This window comes from Pyrenophora tritici-repentis, chromosome 3, assembly GCF_003171515.1.
Source record: "Pyrenophora tritici-repentis strain M4 chromosome 3, whole genome shotgun sequence".
Classification (NCBI taxonomy): Eukaryota; Fungi; Ascomycota; class Dothideomycetes; order Pleosporales; family Pleosporaceae; genus Pyrenophora; species Pyrenophora tritici-repentis.
Genome location: NC_089392.1, coordinates 2,135,241 through 2,154,714, shown reverse-complemented (window position 1 = coordinate 2,154,714; position 19,474 = coordinate 2,135,241). Strand labels below are relative to the sequence as shown.

Here is a 19,474-nt window from a genome sequence, read left to right as displayed (position 1 = left end):
CTATCCAGCACTATGCACCAGCACCCCGACCCCCCTGTCCCGCGGAGCCCAGTTGCAGAAGATGATTGGGAGTCTATCATAACTAGGTACTGCGCTACGCCCGGCGACTTTAGTTTGGCTGCACTTCCAGTGGGACCATCATCAAAGCGTACACATGATAATGCGGGACTGGGCGATGAGCAGGAGGATTGATTGAGGGGTGGGGGTGACTACGATGGTCTGGGATAAGAGAGATATGGGGCAGATGGAGAGGAAGTGATGATTATATACTGTTTAGCAAGGATGATGATCTTGGTAGTGCCGTGATGATACCGGACTAGATACCGTTTCAGTTCATGACCATTTTTTTGATCACTCCCACGTACTTATGAGTGAGTTCCATACTGTTCTAAAGTGCCTCACCTAATGCCTAACGAATAGATGAATCCGCTTCTTGATATCAGTCCAATTAATTTAGTTATCTTGTGAGAGTGCTACTTCCTACAACATAAAGTCCCTTTCTTAGACCCTAGAGAATCTAAACTTTTCATCTCTACCGTGTATCTTATTTTGCCATCATCAAATATATTTGAGACCGACGGTAATTTACGAAACCAATCCTCTAGACATCCAACTCATCCACCTTCATGACAATCAAGTACCTCCCTTGTTCAACTTCGTTGAGGATATTCTGAATCTCCGCAAATATTTTCAGACGGACGGATCCGGCATATTCCGTGCTCATACTGATGGATGCAGTCGAATAGTCACTGCGGAACGCTGGTTGACCATGATTGTAGCAAGAATAATCCCAGGCCCATGAAAGCGTTTGCATGAACGATCCGGGCAGGGGTTTTCCTAGGAGAGAAAAGAGCCGATGTACCATCTCTATCGAAGCGTCCGTTTTGGGAATCTCCATCATCACCAGACAGTCCAGAACTCTTTGCCAAGATCACGTGATTTCGCGTGGCATAGTCGTGCAGACGGTGATGCCAAGGTGACACAGACACACCGCTGCGTCGACGATTCTATCCCATCGTCTCACAATTCTTCCCTCCCTCATCACTCCCCCACGTTCCCCACCTCCCCCTCGCCCACTCGGGCCCCTGCCCCTCCTCCCTATCCTTTGCCAACTTCTTCTCCAGCTCCAATCGCGCCTTCTCTCCAAACTTCTTCTCCCACTCCTTATCCCTCTCCTTCTGCGGCGCCGCAAATGAGGTGCTCAGCCCACCCCGACTCTTAACCTGCATCTTCTTCTCCGCCGCTTCATTTTGCTTCAGCTGTTCTTCCGCACTTTGAATCCGCCTCTTGAGACTAATCTCAAACATGTCTCTTCCCTTTTGTTTACCACGTAGACCGTTGTCGTCTTTGTCGTAGTATACTGCCCAGCGTAGTCCTTCTTTGCCCCAAGGGGTGGACGGGTCTTCGTCAGCTCCGTCCCATTCGTCGACGGCGACGAAGCCTTCCCATCCGTCAAAGGTTAGGTGCGTTTCATCTTCTGTCCAGTCCCAGACGCCGACATGGTGCGCGATGCTGCCTGTGCGGTTCGAGTACCGTAATTCATACGTCTCTTTATCACAGTAAACCCAGTTCAACATTGGTGGATCATCGCTGATGGTAGTCACCAACCCTCTTTCGGGTGGACTCCTATCTTCATCTGGATACGCAATATAGAAGCCGGCGAAAGGATGCATCGGTTCTTTCCCTTCTCCATCATAGCCTTCCGGCCACTGAGGTTTATTGTCCTCATCTCTCGGTACTACCCAGACTTTATCATGTCGCACGACTAGGATACCATGATCCACCTCTTCTTGGGCAATGGGATCTGGATCGGCGCAACTGACAAGGCAGTTGAACTTCCACATGCGCGACTCGTTGGCTGCTTCTTCGTTTTGTTTCTTTTGGTGCTCCACGCCTTGGGCGACGCCTGTTACTACGGGGATGGCGACGACACAGCCGCCAAGGAAGATGCTTAGTGGAAGCGCCATTATGATATTTTGAGGAGGATTGAAGCCGGTAAAAAGGGTCTTAAGAAGGCGACATGCAGGTTCACTTCGATGGGTGGAAGTGGGATGCGGCTAGGCCCCGCTACGTCATTTTCGACAGGGATGTTCTTCTCAAGCGAGTCTAGCCTCTACCCTTGAGCCCAATCCACTCACACGTATACACGATACTAATTGGCACCTTGGAGACTTAGCATGAGATCAGTCTTTTGCGAGTACTCTCTTGGGATTTGCCGTTCAGTACATCATCATTTCGGTCGAGGAGCGAAACGCAAGCCAGAGGCAGCGCGGTTTGATTTGAATGGTGTGTAAGCTCAAACCCCAATCTTGAAAGCGAGGACATCAGTCTCTGTCTTTGTACGTGTATTTTCTGCATTCCAAATCACCCAAAAGATTAGAATATATATAGAAACGTGGGACTTGTGACTTTACAGCGAAGAGGATAACCATTCCGATCAGTTCGGCCGTCTCATGCGACTATCGCTCTCCTGATTTAACTTTTGTATCCAGAAAAGCAACAAGCGCAATAAGCAAAGTTCCCGCCGTAATAATATAGCTTCCAATCGTAAATCCCGTCTGAGTACTTGCTTGGGCATCAACATTAAAGTATAGCTTTGCTATAGCCGACCAGGTAATTGATGCACCGAGGCTCAGTGCCACAGGCAAGAGAACCATCAGACTCGTTACGTACGGGTCCCAACTCCTTACAATATTGAGTGCATGCGTATGCTGGCCAACTGCTGTCAAAACATTCTCCGCAATAAGTCTGTTTGTGATGGCCAACCCCTTCAAACTCGAAGGATCTCTGAAGTAATGGATCTGCCGACTGTACGTTCCATGACGACCTAGTCCTAAGGGAGGGCCCACGCAATCGCCTACGGTAGAGTCTTGTAGCTAGTATTTTTTGGATAATGTCAGTGAGAACTGTACAAAAAGACGCGACTAAGACGTTCGCGGAGCAGAGCACTAGGTGCACTTACCTCAACGATATCAATTCTCTGGCTGGATTTTGCACCAAATAGCTCGAATATACCGCCACTTGAATGCGTGAGATTGTAAAAGATGCGCAAGTGCTCTAGTATGTCTTTATCCTCCGCTGTGCTCGAGCACGGGACAAGAACCCTTTCCCCGTTATCTATAAAGAGTATAATCTCTCTGTCAAACTCTACTTGTATACTCTATGCTTCGCGGTAGTCATTCATGAAATCTGCTTGGTTTTCTGCGCAGAAAAAGTAGAGGTACCAGAAGAATGACCATCCAGACGTCCCATCTTTGCATAGGAGGTTAATCCAAGTACGCTAGACGATTGGAAGGGTTAGTTGATAGAATTCCAACGTTTGATAAATGGAAATGTACGTACAGAGATGGTGTTACGAAAAGGGCTGTTGTCGTAAAAGTCTTTGATGTCGAAGTCTTGATGGCGGACGAAAGAAGAGACGCCCCAGATAATGCGCCATACAAAATAGAACGGACTTATTCGAGTGATAGCAATTACGAATTGGTGAATTCCACGTATGTAAAGCATGAATCGCCATCCTGTTCTGTGGAAGATGTTTTTGACCCTGATGGGTTTGCCAGCCTGGTGATGGTGGATGAGGGCTTCACAGACAACGACCATTGTGAAAAGGAGATATCAAAGTATATAGTTCTGCCTAAAACGAGGATCAGTTGGCAGTAAAATTTATACTAAGAATCGAGGATAGGAACTGCATGGCCGAACATATGGTATAGCGGAATGTCGGGTGTGGTACGGGTTGGGCGTTCAGCTGAGCCGTAGCGCGTCTATTTTGAAGACAGATGCGGCTGAGTGACTTTCCAATATGCGGCGTAGAGCAAAGGCGCTTTAAAGTTTGAGAAGTTTAGCTGATAATGTGAAGAATGGTATGTCAGCTGCTTGATATTTTGTTTTGGGTAAGTCCCGATGGGGTACAAAAACGGCGTCCGCTGAGAGACCACACAGCTGAAGGATGGACTTCCAAGCACACAACCTTGAACTCGTTCGATAAAAATGAAGCCACTATTCTGTAATTATACTCGGGAGCAGCCACATTCGTCGACCCATCTACTCCCTATCAACATCTTTACATAGCACAATGTATCTCATATGCCCCATCTTCAGCACCATGATCGTTTCGGATCATCGTATGCGGGATAGCGATGAGTCCGACACTCAACGTACTCATTACAACTACATTAAATTTTTAAATTTCAAGACGCGTCATTGGCTCATAATGTCGCGTTCTGTGGTTGTGTTTTAGATGAACTATGGTACACTTAGTACTCTCACGTGAGCAAAAAAATTGGAGGTTTGCAGAAGCCACACTCCAAAGTCCAGCGACTTGGGTTGATTCTTCCTACCATTCCCAGACACACCCTCATAGCGCCGCACTACTCTCCAGGGTGCCGCACTGACCCAACAAACGGTATAGCCAAGGCTGAGGCCGCCAAATTATTTACGAAGTGGTGGGACACCCTTACCAACCAGGACGTCACCATCTTCTCTGATGGATCAGAACAGCGCACTGACGGCGAACGCTTTGTCACCTACGGCTACGCGATATACCAGGCCCAGACTCAGATTGCCATAGGGAGGGGATCGCTTAATCCCCAATCCCATGTATTCGATGCCGAAGCAGTGGGTGCTTGGAGAGGTCTCCAGCACGCTATCAGACTAGCCCCCCATGGCCACCGCAGGCTATGGATGTGTATTGACTCAACGTCAGTTATCTGGGGTATACGGGGCAACGCCCCCACATCGTCGCAATGGGCATTCCTTGAGTGCCAGGCAGCAATGGCAGTCTTCAACATACAAGTACGCTGGTCGCCAGGCCACACCGGGATTATTGGGAATGAGGCAGCAGACCGCCTTGCCGATGCCGAAGCAAAAGCACCCAGCCAGCCTTACGGCATGGCCGCGGAACCGACAGCATCTAGGGTGCGTTCAATCGCTAAGTCCTTGCTCAACGCTGCCAGGCAGCGCTGGTGGGACCAAACTCGGACCCAAATGTCGGCCTGGTACCGGCAATGGGAACTACCCTACCAAACCACAAAGACACCAATCGAACTGACGCTTCCGCGCCCTGTTCTCGCGCATCTGCTGGCCATCCGGTCACGACATGGGGACTTTGCATGGTACCACATCAAATTCAGACACGACACAGCAGAATTGAATTGTTCTTGCGGGCGACTCAAAACACCTGAGCACATGCTCTTCTGCAGAAAAACAAGACGCTCTTTTAGCAGATGGCCGCTCCGACCATCCAGCCCCCCAAGCAATATGAAAGAGGCCGTCAGGTACCTTAAGGCTCTACTTACTGAGCCTGAACACTTCGAGTCACTTTTGGAGCTCACCAAGTACTTCACAACAATCTGCCGGCGATAATTTTAGTTTCGGCATTACAAAACACATTACTAGGCGGCCTTTAGCCGCTTATGTCTATGTCATCAGTCCCTCGCTCATTTACCACCTCTACACCTCCTCCCCCAGCTTCAACGCTAACGCCCTAGGCCTACTAGCCCTAGAACAAGAGCTCTGCTTCATTGCTCAACACATCTACAGCCCCACAGCCCGGAACCTAGATAGAGTCTTTTCAACTGGCGGAAATTACCCTACCAGACTGCACACACCAGTGATCGGAATGGTCTGGTCTGACTTGGTCTTGGTCTGGTCTAGACCGCCAAGACTTGGTCTGGTCTGGCGATTTTTTGAGACCGTGGTCGGACCGGTCTAGATGATCGGACCGGTCCGGCTATAAATAGGTCCACGTGACTAGATCTTAGACTAATCTAGCCAGAAAATTTAGCACAATATGAGTCATTAAGATCAAGGTAAGTCTTCTACTTACATAGAACAATCAAGTCCTTAACAACCTACTTATATACTATTGTTATGGAGCCTTCAACACCAACCTCACCGTCCCCATCGAATATTATAAGACTAGATTTAACGTCTCTTACTCCATCTCCTATCCCCACGTCATCACCCACCCCTATACTATCACCCACTCCTATTCAATATCACGAATCTCCAGATGAGTTCGTGCAGGGCGGTATCACGTACGTGAAACGTGCAATAATTGCAAGGAAGGATTTCCGTCAAGGTACATCACACATCTGGAAGTACGGACTCCAATACATTCGAGATAGCGATAAGAAAGAGGTGTATTACTGCCATGAGTGCAGGGTTGGGAAGAGCAAGCAAGAGTTGTTTGTCATCAATGGCACTTCTAGGATCCGGAATCACCTGGAACAGAAGCACCAGATTGATCCCCAGAGTGGCATCAAGCGAAAGGGTTCTGTACGGAAGTCTATAATCGACCAGCAAAAGGATGGGGCTGCTTCCAGCACCTTTTTCTAGAAGGAGTCAGTAGAGAAGTTTAAAGAGCTTCTAATTCGTTGGATTGTGTACTGCCATATCGCCTTCTTTCAATTAGAGAACCAGTACTTTCGTGAACTACTCCTCTTTTTAAATCCGGCACTACTCAACCACCTCCCGAAGGCTGCGAAGACTATCCGAAGCTGGGTAATAAATGCATTCATATCGAAGAAGCAACAGCTTAGGGAGGACCTACACCATTCACGGAGTAGGATCTCTATCTCCTTTGATCTCTGGACTTCACCAAACCCTTACGCTATCCTAGGCGTCGTCGCTATGTGGATTAATACTACCGGCATGCGACGTGTTACCGCTTTAGGTATGCGACGTATATACGGCGAACATACTAGAGAGAATCTTGGATCGGTGGTCCTTGAATTGCTGGAAGAATACGACATTAGCGGAGATCAGATTGGATACTTTATGCTGGATAATGCCTCGGCAAATGATACCGCTGTTGAGTTTATACTCAAGGATCTCTGCCCATGGATGAAGTCAAAACAACGTCGTCATCGCCGGCTGCGTTGCTTGGGCCATGTCATCAACCTCTGTTGCCAGGCGTTCCTTATGGGGCGAAACTGTGAGAAGTATCTTGCGAAGCTGGAGAAGCATCATCAACGTGGCGACTATACGAAGGTGGAAGAGCTCTGGAAGAAGTTCGGATGTTTGGGTCGTCTTCACAACCTGGTGCGATACATCAGGCTTACTCCACAACGGCGTAAGGAGTTTGCTACAATTATTATCGGCGGAGATCTTTCGCAATTCGACGGGCTTGAGCTTATCCAGAACAACTCGACCCGCTGGAACTCATGGTTTTATTCGATTACACGTGCATTAAATGTTCGAGAACGTTTAGAGCTCTTCTGTAACGGTTTGGGACTTGCCAAGACCGACTTGGGTGAGAGTTGGGTACGGCCATCGCTACCACACTTTCTCATCACACACACCTATATAGCTGCAGTTCCTCCATAGCTACACAATGCAACGCAGTCCTCCTCCTCTCCTCACACCGTTACATCTTCTCGGCTCGTCATGTACCTGGAAAGGGCTCCGTAGGGATCGCGAACTTTAAGCTTGATGGACAGCACTGGTTTGAGCTTAAAAAGATTGAACTCGCTCTCAAAGACTTCTATGCTACAACTTTGCTTTCTGAAGGTAAGAAGACGTCACTTGCGGACTGGTTTTCAACTTTGGACTGCCTTCTCCGGGAGATAAGCGAGACGAAGGATCACTACCACGACATCCAGACTGAGGACGATAACAACTTTACATGGAAGTACCTTCAAGGCTGCGCTGATGCTGCTTAGTTAAAGTGCGTTGAGTACTATAACAATCAGCAGCTGAATTGGCAAAATCGATTCCCTGAAGATACTGACCTTCCACCGGCATATTATGCGGCTCAAATCCTTAATCCATATCGCAAGTGGGGATGGTTCAGGCAAGAGTGGGTTCTTCATGGCGACGAAGAGAAGAAGAGGTGGTTTGAAAACGCACAATTAGCGGTGAAGCATCTCTGGGAGACAGAGTATAAGGGAAGGTACCCTGTCGAGATGCTGCCACCACCAGCCAGGAAGGAGAGAGATCCTGACCCAGCATTTGATCGCCAGCGGGAACATAAGCGCATTCGAATAGACGCTCCAGTTTCTACAACTGATTTGTATGAACAATACATCTCTACTGACCGGCTTCATAACGAAGAGGCAGGTTGCAATGAGGCTATTGCGTACTGGCTATCTCGCTACGACTCCCAACGAGATCTCGCTCGCTTCGCTCTAGACATGTTTGCGATCTCGCCTATGTCGGATGAATGCGAACGTCTTTTTAGTAGCGCGAAGCTTACTATCGTCGATCGCCGTGGTAGGCTGAAGGCAGATATTATAGAAGCGTGCGAGTGTCTCCGGGCCTGGTATGGAAAGCCCCAAGCTGAGGGGAACAGCGATATCGAGGATAGTGAGAACGAAGACTACTAGATTGACAGTCAGTAGTAAAACACATTTCCTCGGCTTCCTTCTTTGCTTCAGCCTCATTCTTGGCGGTCTTGTTGGTCGGACCGGTCTGGTCGGACCGGTCCTTATGTAAGCACCTGGTCTGGTCTGGTCTGAGGGTACAGACCAGACCAGACCAGACCATTCCGATCACTGCACTAGGGCAACGTGGGTAAGCTGGATGTCCTGTATACCATTTGGTGTCCTCACTGGAATGATAACATTTCCCCATTCGCTGATAGAGACTGACTGTGAGCCAGCGTACAAAGCTTCGTCAGCTGTACTGTACCGAGTGTGGGTCCATCTCCATGATTTGGAGTTGATGACGTGAACATTTGATCCAGGATCCATGATCCATCGGTTGATGTAAGGTGGGTTGGATACATGATTGGTAGAGAAGGCCTGAAAAGAACAAGCCATGCTGTGGGGTTGATGATCGCCATGGGCTTGGGCATCAAAGGCAATAGGCGTTGTGGTTGGTTCGGATGTAGCCTTCGCGTTTTGCCTTTCCGCAGCTCTCTGAAGCTGCTTGGCAATTCTTGGATTCTTCTTAGCCTTTTTAAACTTGGCTTCAATCTCTGGGTCTAGTGTCCATCCTGCTCGGCGAACTGCAGGATTGATGTAGGGACAGTTTGAATACCAATGTTCTTCTAAACAGATGCATTTGCCTGGTGGATGATTATGCTTCGCTTGAGGTTTCTGATTCTGGCTAGGTCCTTCTTCGGTAGTATTGGCCTTGGTAGACCCGCTGCTGTCAGCGATGCCGAGAGAGGCGCCGAATGTTCCAAAGGTCGATCCTTGGGGTTTTATAATGCGGAGAAATTGACGGAAGCTAGCAACTAGGGTATTGATTGTCGGTAGATCTAAGTCTTTTACCGCTGGGTTTTCCTGTAGATCCAAAAGCTTGCGGAGCTCAGCTGTAGCCCAGGTCTCATGTAGCTTGTTGGCTGTGACAAGGAATTCTTCTTGAACTTGTCCTCCTTTCATCTCAGGCATGTCAAGCATAGCCATGAGGTCAGTGACGCGTATCCATTCGTCTAGCCATTTGTCCACGCTTGTGTTGCGCGGTTTAGGTGATCGTAGAGCGTCGTATTTCACCCTAAGCTCTCTTCTTCGGGTAGGGTCGGATGGGGCTATGTGGGCTCTGAGCTTGGCTAGTCGTGCGTGTGCAGTTGCGTCATTCTGGATGAGAGGAATCAAAGAAGTGGAGATTGTTGATGCCACGTCAGTGCAGATCTCCTTGAGAGCTTTGTCTTTCTGGTGCCACTCCTTGTACTTCCATTCCCACTCGCTGAGCTTCATTCGCTGTACTTGAAGAACTTCGGCCGTAAGGTCTCCATCTGGGAGTATAGGGCGTTCAGGTTTTGGCGTAAGAGTGGGTGGTGTAGAGACTGCTGGATTACAGTACTCCCATACTCCATGTGACACTGCCTTATCCTTGTGTTGAAAGAGCCAAAGGGACCAGTCCTCTGGTTTTGTCAGGATGACAACGGTCTTAGTAGACCTCTGGGTTTCAACTGATGCCATTCTAGATAGCAGAGTATCGCAAAGTTGGGATAGGTTGTCGGGAGATAGATGCCAAAGAGATGGCAGTTGAGTGAACTTCAGTGGTTAAAAGATTGCAGTAGGCAAATCCGGGCTCATAACTCTCACGTATGTGATATGGAAGAAGAGATGAAGGACTGAGTTGATTGTATAGCTATGAACGAGGGAAGCTATATATATGTGAGGAATGAGAGAGTGTAGGGATAGCCCTGCTAGCGTGCAACAGAAGCTGAGGGGTCGATGGTGGAGAGTTCGGTGTTCAAAAGTTTCCTCAAGCCCTCGGACTCATCTAGGTGCTGCTCTAGAGGCTGGGTGTTGCCTTCATATAGATGCGTGCTCGATGGTGCGGTGCATGAGTCGTCGAAAGACTTGTATCTCTGCTCTCTGCTTGAAGGTGCCTCGGCCATATTGGATTGTGGGACTGTACTATATGGCTTGTATTGGGTGGGAGTATTTCGCTAGTACTACGTGCGCGGTATAGTTGAGTACGTTAGAGGTGAGTTAGTTGGGTAAGACAAGGTAAACAGAAACGAGAAGGGCTATTTTTGGCGCTAGCAGAACCAGGCTAGTTACAAAACAAACAAGTACGAGAATTTACCTTGGACTAGGGAATTATCAGTGAAGATGAGAAAAGAAAAGAAAAGAGGACCGAGCGAACGTTACATAGTATATGGTGGATGAGTATCTAGCCTATAGTTTTGTATATTCACTCGTACTTGATTTCACGGGTAGGAATTGCCTTGTTCTATGTAGTAGTAGTGTAAGAGAGCATGAATAATCTATGATCTGGCTGAGGCTTAGACATTGTATATACTATAAGAAGGAAAGTCTGAAATAAGCACATAATGGATACTATGCTATAGAAAATTGCCTTTATTTGAGAAAAGTGAAATATGTTGAGTCCTATTTATACACGATTCAGTAAACCTTAAGCAAAAAAAACCCCCCGTGTTTGTTACAAAATACTTCTGGCTTTTTTTAGGAACAGCCCACAAGATGACTTTGCATCTGTAACGACATTGAGATGTCTCAGGTACCATCACCCATCCGGCAAAGGAGAAAGGGGTGACATCTGAGCTCACTACACGGCATTAAATAGCCACATTAAAGCAACAATTTCACTGTCACAACACAAACAGCATCTTCAAAAAACAAACATAATACTTTGTTAACCTAACCCTTCCCTAAGAAACAACTACGCACCAACCCTAAAACTCTCCGGCGGCCCATTATGACTCCCAACCACACCCCCCAAGTCCAGCACAACCTTCTGCAACACAACATTCGCCTCCACCAACCACACCTTCAATGTATGCTTCCCCGGTGCCACGGCCCCGAAATTCGTCGTGTTATACCACGCCGAATCCGCAACCGCCTTGCCCCATCCAACCGGGAAATTCGGCTGCGGCTGATCAATCACAAACTGCCTGCGCTGCGGTGTCTTATCATCGACCTGCGCGACATAGGCCAGCGGTGCTTTGGGATTGATGTTGTGTGTTGGGGTGAGTATCATGGTGACGTTGAGGCCCTTGTTCGCGGTCGTGGGCGTGAAAGTGTAGAAGTCGTATTCGAGTGCAGGCGCCGACTCAGTGGTGAGGCCCTCAGCGAGGTTGTTCTTGAGCTTCATGGCGGAGAGTGTGCGGCCGTATTTGGGGAGTGTGGTGTATGTGTTGTTTGAGGTGCCTGGGGTGATACGGGTGTAGTGTTCGGCTTCAAATGCCAATTGACCGGAGGATTCGACGAAGCCGCTCGCAAAGGAGGAGGGGATGGAGGTTTTGTTTACGGCGAATGTTACCTGGGGGTTTCCGCCGATAAACGGGGTGGAGGCGCTGAAGTTTAGTTTGCTGGTGGCGCTGAAACCGGCGGGCAGTTTAGTCCAGTCGACGGTTACGTAGACGCGCACGTCGGGGTCGGTGGGGGATAGGGTGCCTTTGGCTTGCGAGAGCACGATGAAGGGGTCGGCGCTGATGTTCCAGGAGAAGGTTTCGGTGCCACGGTGGGAGATTTCGATCCAGCGTCGCGGCGTGTAGGGTGTCATGTCTGGGAGGGGGAGTGAGGAGCCGCCGTTGCTGTGGTATTGGTCGTCGCCGGGGATGGTGGCGTTGGAACCTTGGACGGAGATTCCCATGTTGCCTGCGAGGGAGTCCTCGAGAGTCTGGACCCAGCGGAGGTCGGGGGTGGATTGGCGCATGGGTTGTTGCCTGGGTATATTAGTATTCACTTCTTGAGAATCTTGAAACGGTATCAAACTCACCAGTACCCCTGGTAGCCAAGATGGGTTTGGTCCATCATGTGGTTCCATTTTCCGTTGAGTTGTGCGTGATATCGCTTTGTGAGGTTGTGGTCCTTGTTCATGCCGTCGATTACACGCTGCATCCATTGGTTGGCACTGTTGCGTCCCATCTGCGCATATACCATGTTCCTTGCACCAGATACCTGAATATCGACCATGTTGCCTCCGGCGAGTACGCGGTGGAGAACAACCTCGTAGAAAGCAGGCTGCTGCTCGGCGGGGAGTGCACTGCTGATTGCGTTGGCCTTCTCGGCAAGTGCTTCCCATCGAGCAAGAATCTGGTCTGCTTCCTCGTAGTTGTGGATGCTAAAGGATGATGGCTCGACCCACTCAAACTTGCGCATGTTGGCGAGCGCACCGTACTCATCCATAATATCGGCGATGGTCTGAGCGTGCTCAGCGTCGAAGTTGCGGGCAGCGAAACCAGTCAGCCACTCTGGTACAGAGGTCTCGTCGTAGGAGTCCATGTCATAGGCAATATCGAACCAATGGCTAATGGCAATCTCAGCGGGCTTGATGTCACCAACGTTGACAATCCAGATACGGTCCGCCTCACGGTCCTTGGCGAGCTTCATTTGGTCGTAAGTCTTCTGGAGCTGGATGGTGTCTTGCCACTTGAAGTTACGTGAGTCACCGACGTAGTCAAAGTGATAGTAGACACCAGCACCGCCGCTTCGTTTCTTCTCGTCGCCAACAGGGAGGCGGCGGATGTTTTGCCAGTTGTCTTCGGTCCAAAGGAGAGTGACCCAGTCGGGGACCTCCATGCCAGCCTCGAAGTAGTCCTGGACTTCCTTGTACAAGCACCACATTTGAGGAACCTCGGATGCGTTTCCGTGAATTTTGCTCAGAATGTCTTGTTGAGCATTGACCACGGCCTCGAGGACACTGGTTTGTACATCAGAGGACATGGCGGTGTCGTGGTATCCTCGCATACCGACTGTGACAACATTCTCGTATGGTGCAGCACGCTTAGCGCCATCGTAGAAGAAGTCGTACAAAGTAGCGTTGTTGGTTGCCCACGACCATCCTGATTCACTACCCTTGGCGACCTTGGTCCATTCTTGTGTAGCGCGTACCATGGGCTCAGTATGCGATGTTCCCATCACAATGGCGTACTCGTCTGCAAGCGGTTGGTTGCGCGGATCGTCAACATTGAACATGCTGCTCCACATAGCGGGCCAGAGGTAGTTTGCCTTTGACCTGAGCAACAGTTCAAAGACCCTGGAGTAGAATTGTGCTCCAAAAGTCGCACCATTGGGGGTCTTGGGGAATTTGCTACCTGCCCAGCCGGTCAGAGCAGGTGCTTCGTCGTTGATGAAGAAACCGCGGTATTTTACTGTAGGTGATTTTTGGACCTTTGTGGCGTTGAGCATGTAGATGGATTCGTGCTTCTTGGCGGGCACGTCTGCGAACCAGTACCATGGTGAGACACCGATTTGTTCAGAGATATCGTATATACCGTAAATGGCACCGCGGCGATCGCTACCTGACAGGAGGGTCAGAAATGGTGTAATGCCGCGTCAATTGTACGTACCAGCAATGACGAGTGCGTCGCCAGTCATGTTTCCAACGTTCTTAACTACCGTGCTCACGTAAGCCTCCCACTGGCCTTCGACCCCACTGACATCGAGTTGACCACTAGAAATCAAGCCGTCGATTAAGCTTGAGTTACCAATAGTACCCACGATAATGGTTCCAGCAGAAGAGCTCGCAGGAGCACTTCCACTGACACTCCAGTCGCTGCTGATACCAGTAACATTGAAAATCATAGAAGCACTGGCCTTTGCCGACCCAGTGACTCTCATTGTGCCATTGCTACCAGTGACACGTCCAAAATCAAGCGCGAGGTCGTGAGCAGCGCGCAAAACACCAGGCCAATCCGCAGCATCAGCGTGGATGCTAACAGGGGAGCCACGAGAGGCGAGAAGAGCGGTTCCATTGTTCGCAGTGGTGGACACAGTTGGCTTGCGGAAAGCCTCAAGAGCAGAAGCAGAGCCAGCAAAGGCTACCGACAGCGAAAGAGCGCCGACGACGGTACGAGAGAGGAGCTCCATAGTGCTTGTTCAGTCGAGCAACGTCCTGAAGAACCACAATAACGCGGAATCTACCCTGCTTTTGAATCATTTCCCCAGACCGTTTTTCCCCATAAAAACGGTCAACCCATGACCCCATTCTACGGTCTGGACGACCTAATCCAGCTACATGCACGCACATCACCTTCCCATCTCCACTAGTACATGACTAACAACACTGCAGCCTTGCGACATGGCATCTACTGGCCAAAGGCCCGATATGATGCGGATGGACCCAGCCGCGACCGGTTGTTGTGCAAAGGCTAAACGGAAGTGAACTGCGATTGCCCATTCTTCTTTCAGCAGTAGGAATTCTAGAAGAGAAGCTGAAGCGCCTTGGCAGTCAATACGATAAGCTTGTGCGCACACCAATATGCGGATCATTGAAGAGCACAGACACATCTGGTACGGATAGGTGGTTGGGTATATATTACTGCTATGCAGTAAGCTCATCGACCGACAAAATATCTGAATGGGGTATCGAGGCGACGGGGAAATTATTCCGGGCATTTCCATCATGCCATCCCATCAGCCTGGGCCATGGAGAGGATCTACTGAGGAAAGGAAGACGAAATTGCACTACAGATGCACAAGGACGGACGCTTGGAAAATGGGTCCATGGGCTATTTTTCGGACACAGGGCTGCCTCATCCCCACGTTACGGTAAAAGGCTAAATGTGTCACGTGTGTGGCTTCCCCGCAGTCCGCCGTGTCCACATCGGCGGCTAGTGTCGTGGGCCGATTGCCAAGCATCGCGAAAAAATGTTGGAAAGCGCGACTCTCTCACCCGATTAGCCAGTGCAGCCGTCTTTGCCAACGTCACAATCCTGTTTTAGTGCGACTTTTTCTGTTGGACTGCATTCGCCCCGTGAGCATCGTCTCGGACTTTGATTGTCCGTAAGGAACGTTCGTCGTCGACCCGGTTGTACGAACAAGACTCCCTCCGCTACCTCGGTTCTAAGGATTGCAACCTGCACAATGGCCCAAGGCGCAGTTAAGAAGAGCAAGGCCGCGGCTCCCAAGAAGTATGTCCGATATCGCACGATAAGCGCCTCTCTTCAAGTTTTACTAACGTGATTTCTCAGACCTACCCAGCGCGTTCAGCGCGGCGCCCGTGTCATCAAACCCAAGAAGACGTCGATAATAACGCAAAACAAAATCAAGCATAAGAGCAGTTCGGGGTTAGTCGGACAGACGGAAAAGTTACTTGCGCAAAAGGCTGGACATTTGGAGATGCTAAAGGGAGGAAAGAGGGACAAAAAGGAAGGCGCGAAGAAGGAGGGTGGGGACAAGAAGAAATCTGGCTGAAAGGACTCGGGACACAGTAAAGATGCTCTACGGCAGGCGCGGGTGGAATGCGACAAGTATTCGGACATGACCTACTGCTTCTGGGATGGCCAGACGGCCTTGGACCATGCTGCAGCACACGAGGAACAACAACGAGATGGTGCATTTTGACGTGTGCGGATACCAACATGTGGGACGATGCTGCAAGAGGTTGCATCAAGCTTCGAAGCTGACAATATTACTTCAGCACTGCATGACGTCTCTGAAGAAGTGCCGAATACGAGGAGAAGGTGTTGTCATTAGCATCTCAAGTACCCCGCTCGTAGAGAGAGCTCCGAATGGTAGCGCCGTATCATTGACCCAAGGAAGAAAGAAAGTCCAACACCAAGATATGCTTAGATAATGCCAGCTCGTGCAGCCTCGCCGCCGCCAGCATCCACAATCATCTCCCTAGTCATGCCTCTTCCCAAGCCCCCTTCGCCGACACCCATTCTCCGTGCAACGTAACGCTGTGCAACTATGCCTACACTGAGGTTGATGGTCTCTTCCATCCACTCACTAACCCACTCCCTAGGGTCCACGCCGCCGCTTTCGATAATCTCCTTGATCTCTTGCGGTAGTTTTGCTTCCTCGCCTTCGAGTTCTGTGTTGGCAGGCGCATCCAGCCACTCCACCCACTTGGAGGGGAAGGATTGTGAGATGGCTTTGAAGCTGATGCCGTGGATGGGGTCATGTAGATAAATGGCAAAAGCTACCTGTTCGTCGTCTGCTTTCGGCTCTTCATCCGACTTTTCTTCCGAAGATGATGTGGCGAAGAGTTCAGCTTGAACTGGGTAGCTAATGGCCTGGATCGCAATGAAAATGTCACTACTCCGCACAGGATTTGTTTCGCTGAGGTCTTCAGTCGCCTGCTTTGCAGCTTCTTCTACACCTCCTCTTGCATTGAAGAATTCGTTTGCGTATGACTCTGCGCTGACACGTGCAAGCTTGGTACCTTCCACAAGTCCCTTCACTACGCTCAGGTCGCGCTTATCGTTGTGACGCCACCATGGGCCGTCATTCCAGCCTCCACTGCCGCCTCGGTAGCCTTCGAGCGAACCGCGTTGGGTTGATTCAGAGCCTCGTTGGATAACCATCAAGTCACCGCCTTCCACTTGCGCCATGACGCCAGCAAAAGTCTGGTAAATGAGGGGATCCAGCGACGGGTAGCCGATGAGATCGTGTGTGATGTGGATTTGGAGACGTTCATGTTGTGAAATAGGTGGGGCGAGCGTGTTGAGGAGATTGGTAAAGGTTGGGACGGCGCGCTTGCCCAACTCATCGCCTGGTATATGTTAGTGTAAAGCTTCAAGTGAGGTGGGATGAATATACCCAGGCCGCGAAGAGCACCGACGTTCCCTCGCACTTGCTCTGCCCATCGCTGCGCCTCTTGGTTCTTCTGAAGCTCTTGGTAGGCTGCCTCGGCTTGCTTCCTCGCCGTCTCTGCAGCTGCCGTGGCTGTTGATACGAGTCCTCCCCATCCACCACCCCACCATGAGCCCCCTGACTGCTTCTCCTCCCTTGGCTCGGGCGCTTGCTGTCTGGTCGGCTCTTCTAGTGGGGGCACAATGCCCTGGTGGAAGGAACGGGTGCTCTCGCCCGACTTCCTTGGGGGAGCAGGCCTATTATCTTCACTGGTACGTGCTGAGGCAGTAGAAGAAGGGGTGGCGACGCCGGCAGCACGGCGATTGCTGGAGGCAGTTGACGATGACGACACTTTGGGTGTATTTGGTCGGCTGAGTGGTCGTGGCGCGACTGGCTGTTGGAAGTTTTCCAAAGCCTCTAGCTCCTCCAGCTCCTTCAAAGCCGCGGCGTCTTCCTTGTTAATCTTCTGACGTGGAGGACGAGACCCTTTGGCATGCTTGGGCGGCGGTGCGGGAGCCTCCGCTTCCATCTCCAGCTCCGCAAGCTGCTCCTCCACTGTCTTGGGCGGCATGATGACTACAAAACAAACAAGCGAGGCCAGACAATAGCAACAGCAATGACAGTGGTAGTGTTGCGTGTAGCGTCTATACCAAGGTGAATGGCGCGTCTATTGATGGAGCATAAACGAACGACGACTACGTGCCAGCGTCAGGCAAGTTGCAGTTAGCGCCGTCTCGCCATTGGCCCGGGACAGATGCCAAGCGCATCATGCTTCGCCTTTTGCTGAAGCAGCCACGACCCCGTAACAAAGATCATCACACGCCGTACCACGGACTATACCATTTACCTTTTTCTTTTCTAGCTCCCCTTTTCTAGCTGCCATCGTCGATTTGCGCGCTTCAATTGCCGGGGCCCAAGGTTTTGCTCATCTTGTTTACTGCACGTTTTCCGTCACCCTGAGACAGGCTTGCGATTCGCGCTACGCCTCCCTTGGCCCCTACATGGAGACATTGCTTCCACTGATGCAAACCAAACTCAACTCAACATCTTTTATTGGCTTTTTGTCGCTGAATCAGTACAATGCCGCCACCCAGAAATGCGCCTACGCGTGCAGCACAGCGCCGCGGTTCGCACCAAGATGACACGCCTACCCGAACCCGTGGTCGGGGAGCAAAACCAGCCCCATCAAAGTCAGATACCTCGGACATGGTCGCCTCAAAGTCAAGTCCTACCAAACTAAGTCCTACCATTACGAGGAAAACAACCCGTTCCGCCTCTAACATATCCGGAAATTCCTTTGAGGCTGCACCTGAAATATATGCCTCATATGAGCATCCGCTTTTCATGGTTTTTGGCTTATCGGCCGAGTTTTTCAATGGCCTCAAGAAGCATCACGGGAAACTTCCAAAAGAACGGAAATCCATTGTGGGCTCGCTCCTAGAAGCCTCGCCTTCTCCAGATGAAGATGGTTCCGAATCGGAAGAAGAGAGCACCGAAGAAAGTGAGATTGAAATGCCGGTTGCGCCCCAACCCGCGCCAAGAGGTCGCGGTCGCGGTGGTCGAGGCTCACGTGGAGGACGCGGCCGAGGCGGTCGGGGCAGAGGCAGCAGAGGTGGTCGCGGGAGAGGAGGCATTGCAAAGTCTGCTTCATATGCGCCGTCGAGAACAGCTCGAAGTACTGGTTCCGTGTATCCTTTTACTGAAGATGGCGATGGCCAACCCTCCAATCAGAGCACTCCAAACCATGGCGCCAAGCCACCATCGCGAGCATTCAGTGGTACTGATTCCGACGACGACGACAACGAGGAAGCAATCGAAGATGACAGTGCAGATGAATTCGAGAACATGCCCATGCCCAAATATAGGGGTGCCCAACATGATTCGCGTCATTCCGAGTCGATCAACGGAGCATCTGAGCCGTCTAGGTCAAACAAGGCTTCTGTTCCTAAGATCGCCCTACTGCCGGAGTCGACTTCACAAACACCGCGCGATTCTGCATCTACACCAGCTGAGTCGGCTGTTCCGAAACTCTTAGCTCCTGAAGAGGACGTACTATCGGAATCTGACCTCCCAGATCCTTTCATTGAGGATGCACCTTCACCTATCGAGGCAGAATGTGAAGATCGGGCCGATTACCTCCTTCACAAGCGCTTCAAGCCTTTGTCTGACGTTCAAGCTGCCATTGCTGCCCTTACCAAATTCCCTGCTGGCCAACGAAGTACTGCGAACCTGTATACATTAGCAGAGAATGCCCAACACATCCTTAAAGCCTGGCAAGATGAGTATCTCACGTTGGATGCAAGAGTAAGTCAAATCAAATGCTTCATTTCGCATTCACTAATTTTCTTAGACCGCGCCTCATATGCACCCAGCTAAAAAGGCTTGCAATGGTGGGCGCATTCCCCTGGCACCGGAAATCTTTGAAGATATGAAAGAAGCAGATCTCTATGGCTACACATATGATCCAAAGAAACCACCAGGTTGTCAAGATCCTTGGGCACAGCGACCTGGAGCAGAGAAGGGTGGCCGTA

The 19,474-nt window shown here is 50.4% G+C and overlaps 10 protein-coding genes across 10 annotated transcripts; 4 read left to right on the top strand and 6 right to left on the bottom strand.

Moving 5' to 3' along the window:
• Window positions 1-601: 601 nt before the first annotated feature.
• Window positions 602-724, bottom strand: PtrM4_081820 (uncharacterized protein; the record flags this gene model as incomplete). The annotated part of the gene is made up of 1 exon (XM_066106492.1): window positions 602-724. The coding sequence occupies one exon, from the start codon at window positions 722-724 to the stop codon at window positions 602-604; it is 123 nt and encodes a 40-aa protein (XP_065963430.1).
• Window positions 725-3,160: 2,436 nt separating this feature from the next.
• Window positions 3,161-3,600, bottom strand: PtrM4_081810 (uncharacterized protein; the record flags this gene model as incomplete). Its single annotated transcript, XM_066106491.1, has 2 exons — window positions 3,161-3,280; window positions 3,343-3,600. 2 exons carry the CDS (start codon window positions 3,598-3,600, stop codon window positions 3,161-3,163), a joined length of 378 nt encoding a protein of 125 aa, XP_065963429.1.
• A 475-nt stretch (window positions 3,601-4,075) lies between these two features.
• Window positions 4,076-5,364, top strand: PtrM4_081800 (uncharacterized protein; the record flags this gene model as incomplete). The annotated part of the gene is made up of 2 exons (XM_066106490.1): window positions 4,076-4,124; window positions 4,412-5,364. 2 exons carry the CDS (start codon window positions 4,076-4,078, stop codon window positions 5,362-5,364), a joined length of 1,002 nt encoding a protein of 333 aa, XP_065963428.1.
• A 507-nt stretch (window positions 5,365-5,871) lies between these two features.
• Window positions 5,872-8,327, top strand: PtrM4_081790 (Dimer-Tnp-hAT domain containing protein; the record flags this gene model as incomplete). The annotated part of the gene is made up of 4 exons (XM_066106489.1): window positions 5,872-6,279; window positions 6,340-7,255; window positions 7,330-7,633; window positions 7,796-8,327. 4 exons carry the CDS (start codon window positions 5,872-5,874, stop codon window positions 8,325-8,327), a joined length of 2,160 nt encoding a protein of 719 aa, XP_065963427.1.
• A 165-nt stretch (window positions 8,328-8,492) lies between these two features.
• PtrM4_081780 (uncharacterized protein) lies at window positions 8,493-9,869 on the bottom strand (the record flags this gene model as incomplete). The annotated part of the gene is made up of 1 exon (XM_001941041.1): window positions 8,493-9,869. The coding sequence occupies one exon, from the start codon at window positions 9,867-9,869 to the stop codon at window positions 8,493-8,495; it is 1,377 nt and encodes a 458-aa protein (XP_001941076.1).
• Window positions 9,870-10,099: 230 nt separating this feature from the next.
• On the bottom strand, window positions 10,100-10,294 carry PtrM4_081770 (uncharacterized protein; the record flags this gene model as incomplete). The annotated part of the gene is made up of 1 exon (XM_001941040.1): window positions 10,100-10,294. The coding sequence occupies one exon, from the start codon at window positions 10,292-10,294 to the stop codon at window positions 10,100-10,102; it is 195 nt and encodes a 64-aa protein (XP_001941075.1).
• Window positions 10,295-11,082: 788 nt separating this feature from the next.
• On the bottom strand, window positions 11,083-14,234 carry PtrM4_081760 (Herpes-BLLF1 multi-domain protein; the record flags this gene model as incomplete). The annotated part of the gene is made up of 3 exons (XM_001941039.1): window positions 11,083-12,088; window positions 12,142-13,666; window positions 13,715-14,234. The coding sequence occupies 3 exons, from the start codon at window positions 14,232-14,234 to the stop codon at window positions 11,083-11,085; spliced, it is 3,051 nt and encodes a 1,016-aa protein (XP_001941074.1).
• A 996-nt stretch (window positions 14,235-15,230) lies between these two features.
• On the top strand, window positions 15,231-15,560 carry PtrM4_081750 (DUF2462 domain containing protein; the record flags this gene model as incomplete). The annotated part of the gene is made up of 2 exons (XM_001941038.2): window positions 15,231-15,277; window positions 15,338-15,560. The coding sequence occupies 2 exons, from the start codon at window positions 15,231-15,233 to the stop codon at window positions 15,558-15,560; spliced, it is 270 nt and encodes an 89-aa protein (XP_001941073.1).
• A 374-nt stretch (window positions 15,561-15,934) lies between these two features.
• Window positions 15,935-17,514, bottom strand: PtrM4_081740 (DUF2413 multi-domain protein; the record flags this gene model as incomplete). The annotated part of the gene is made up of 2 exons (XM_001941037.2): window positions 15,935-16,863; window positions 16,911-17,514. 2 exons carry the CDS (start codon window positions 17,512-17,514, stop codon window positions 15,935-15,937), a joined length of 1,533 nt encoding a protein of 510 aa, XP_001941072.1.
• A 509-nt stretch (window positions 17,515-18,023) lies between these two features.
• PtrM4_081730 (uncharacterized protein) lies at window positions 18,024-19,319 on the top strand (the record flags this gene model as incomplete). The annotated part of the gene is made up of 1 exon (XM_066106488.1): window positions 18,024-19,319. One exon carries the CDS (start codon window positions 18,024-18,026, stop codon window positions 19,317-19,319), a length of 1,296 nt encoding a protein of 431 aa, XP_065963426.1.
• Between the last annotated feature and the right edge of the window lie 155 nt (window positions 19,320-19,474).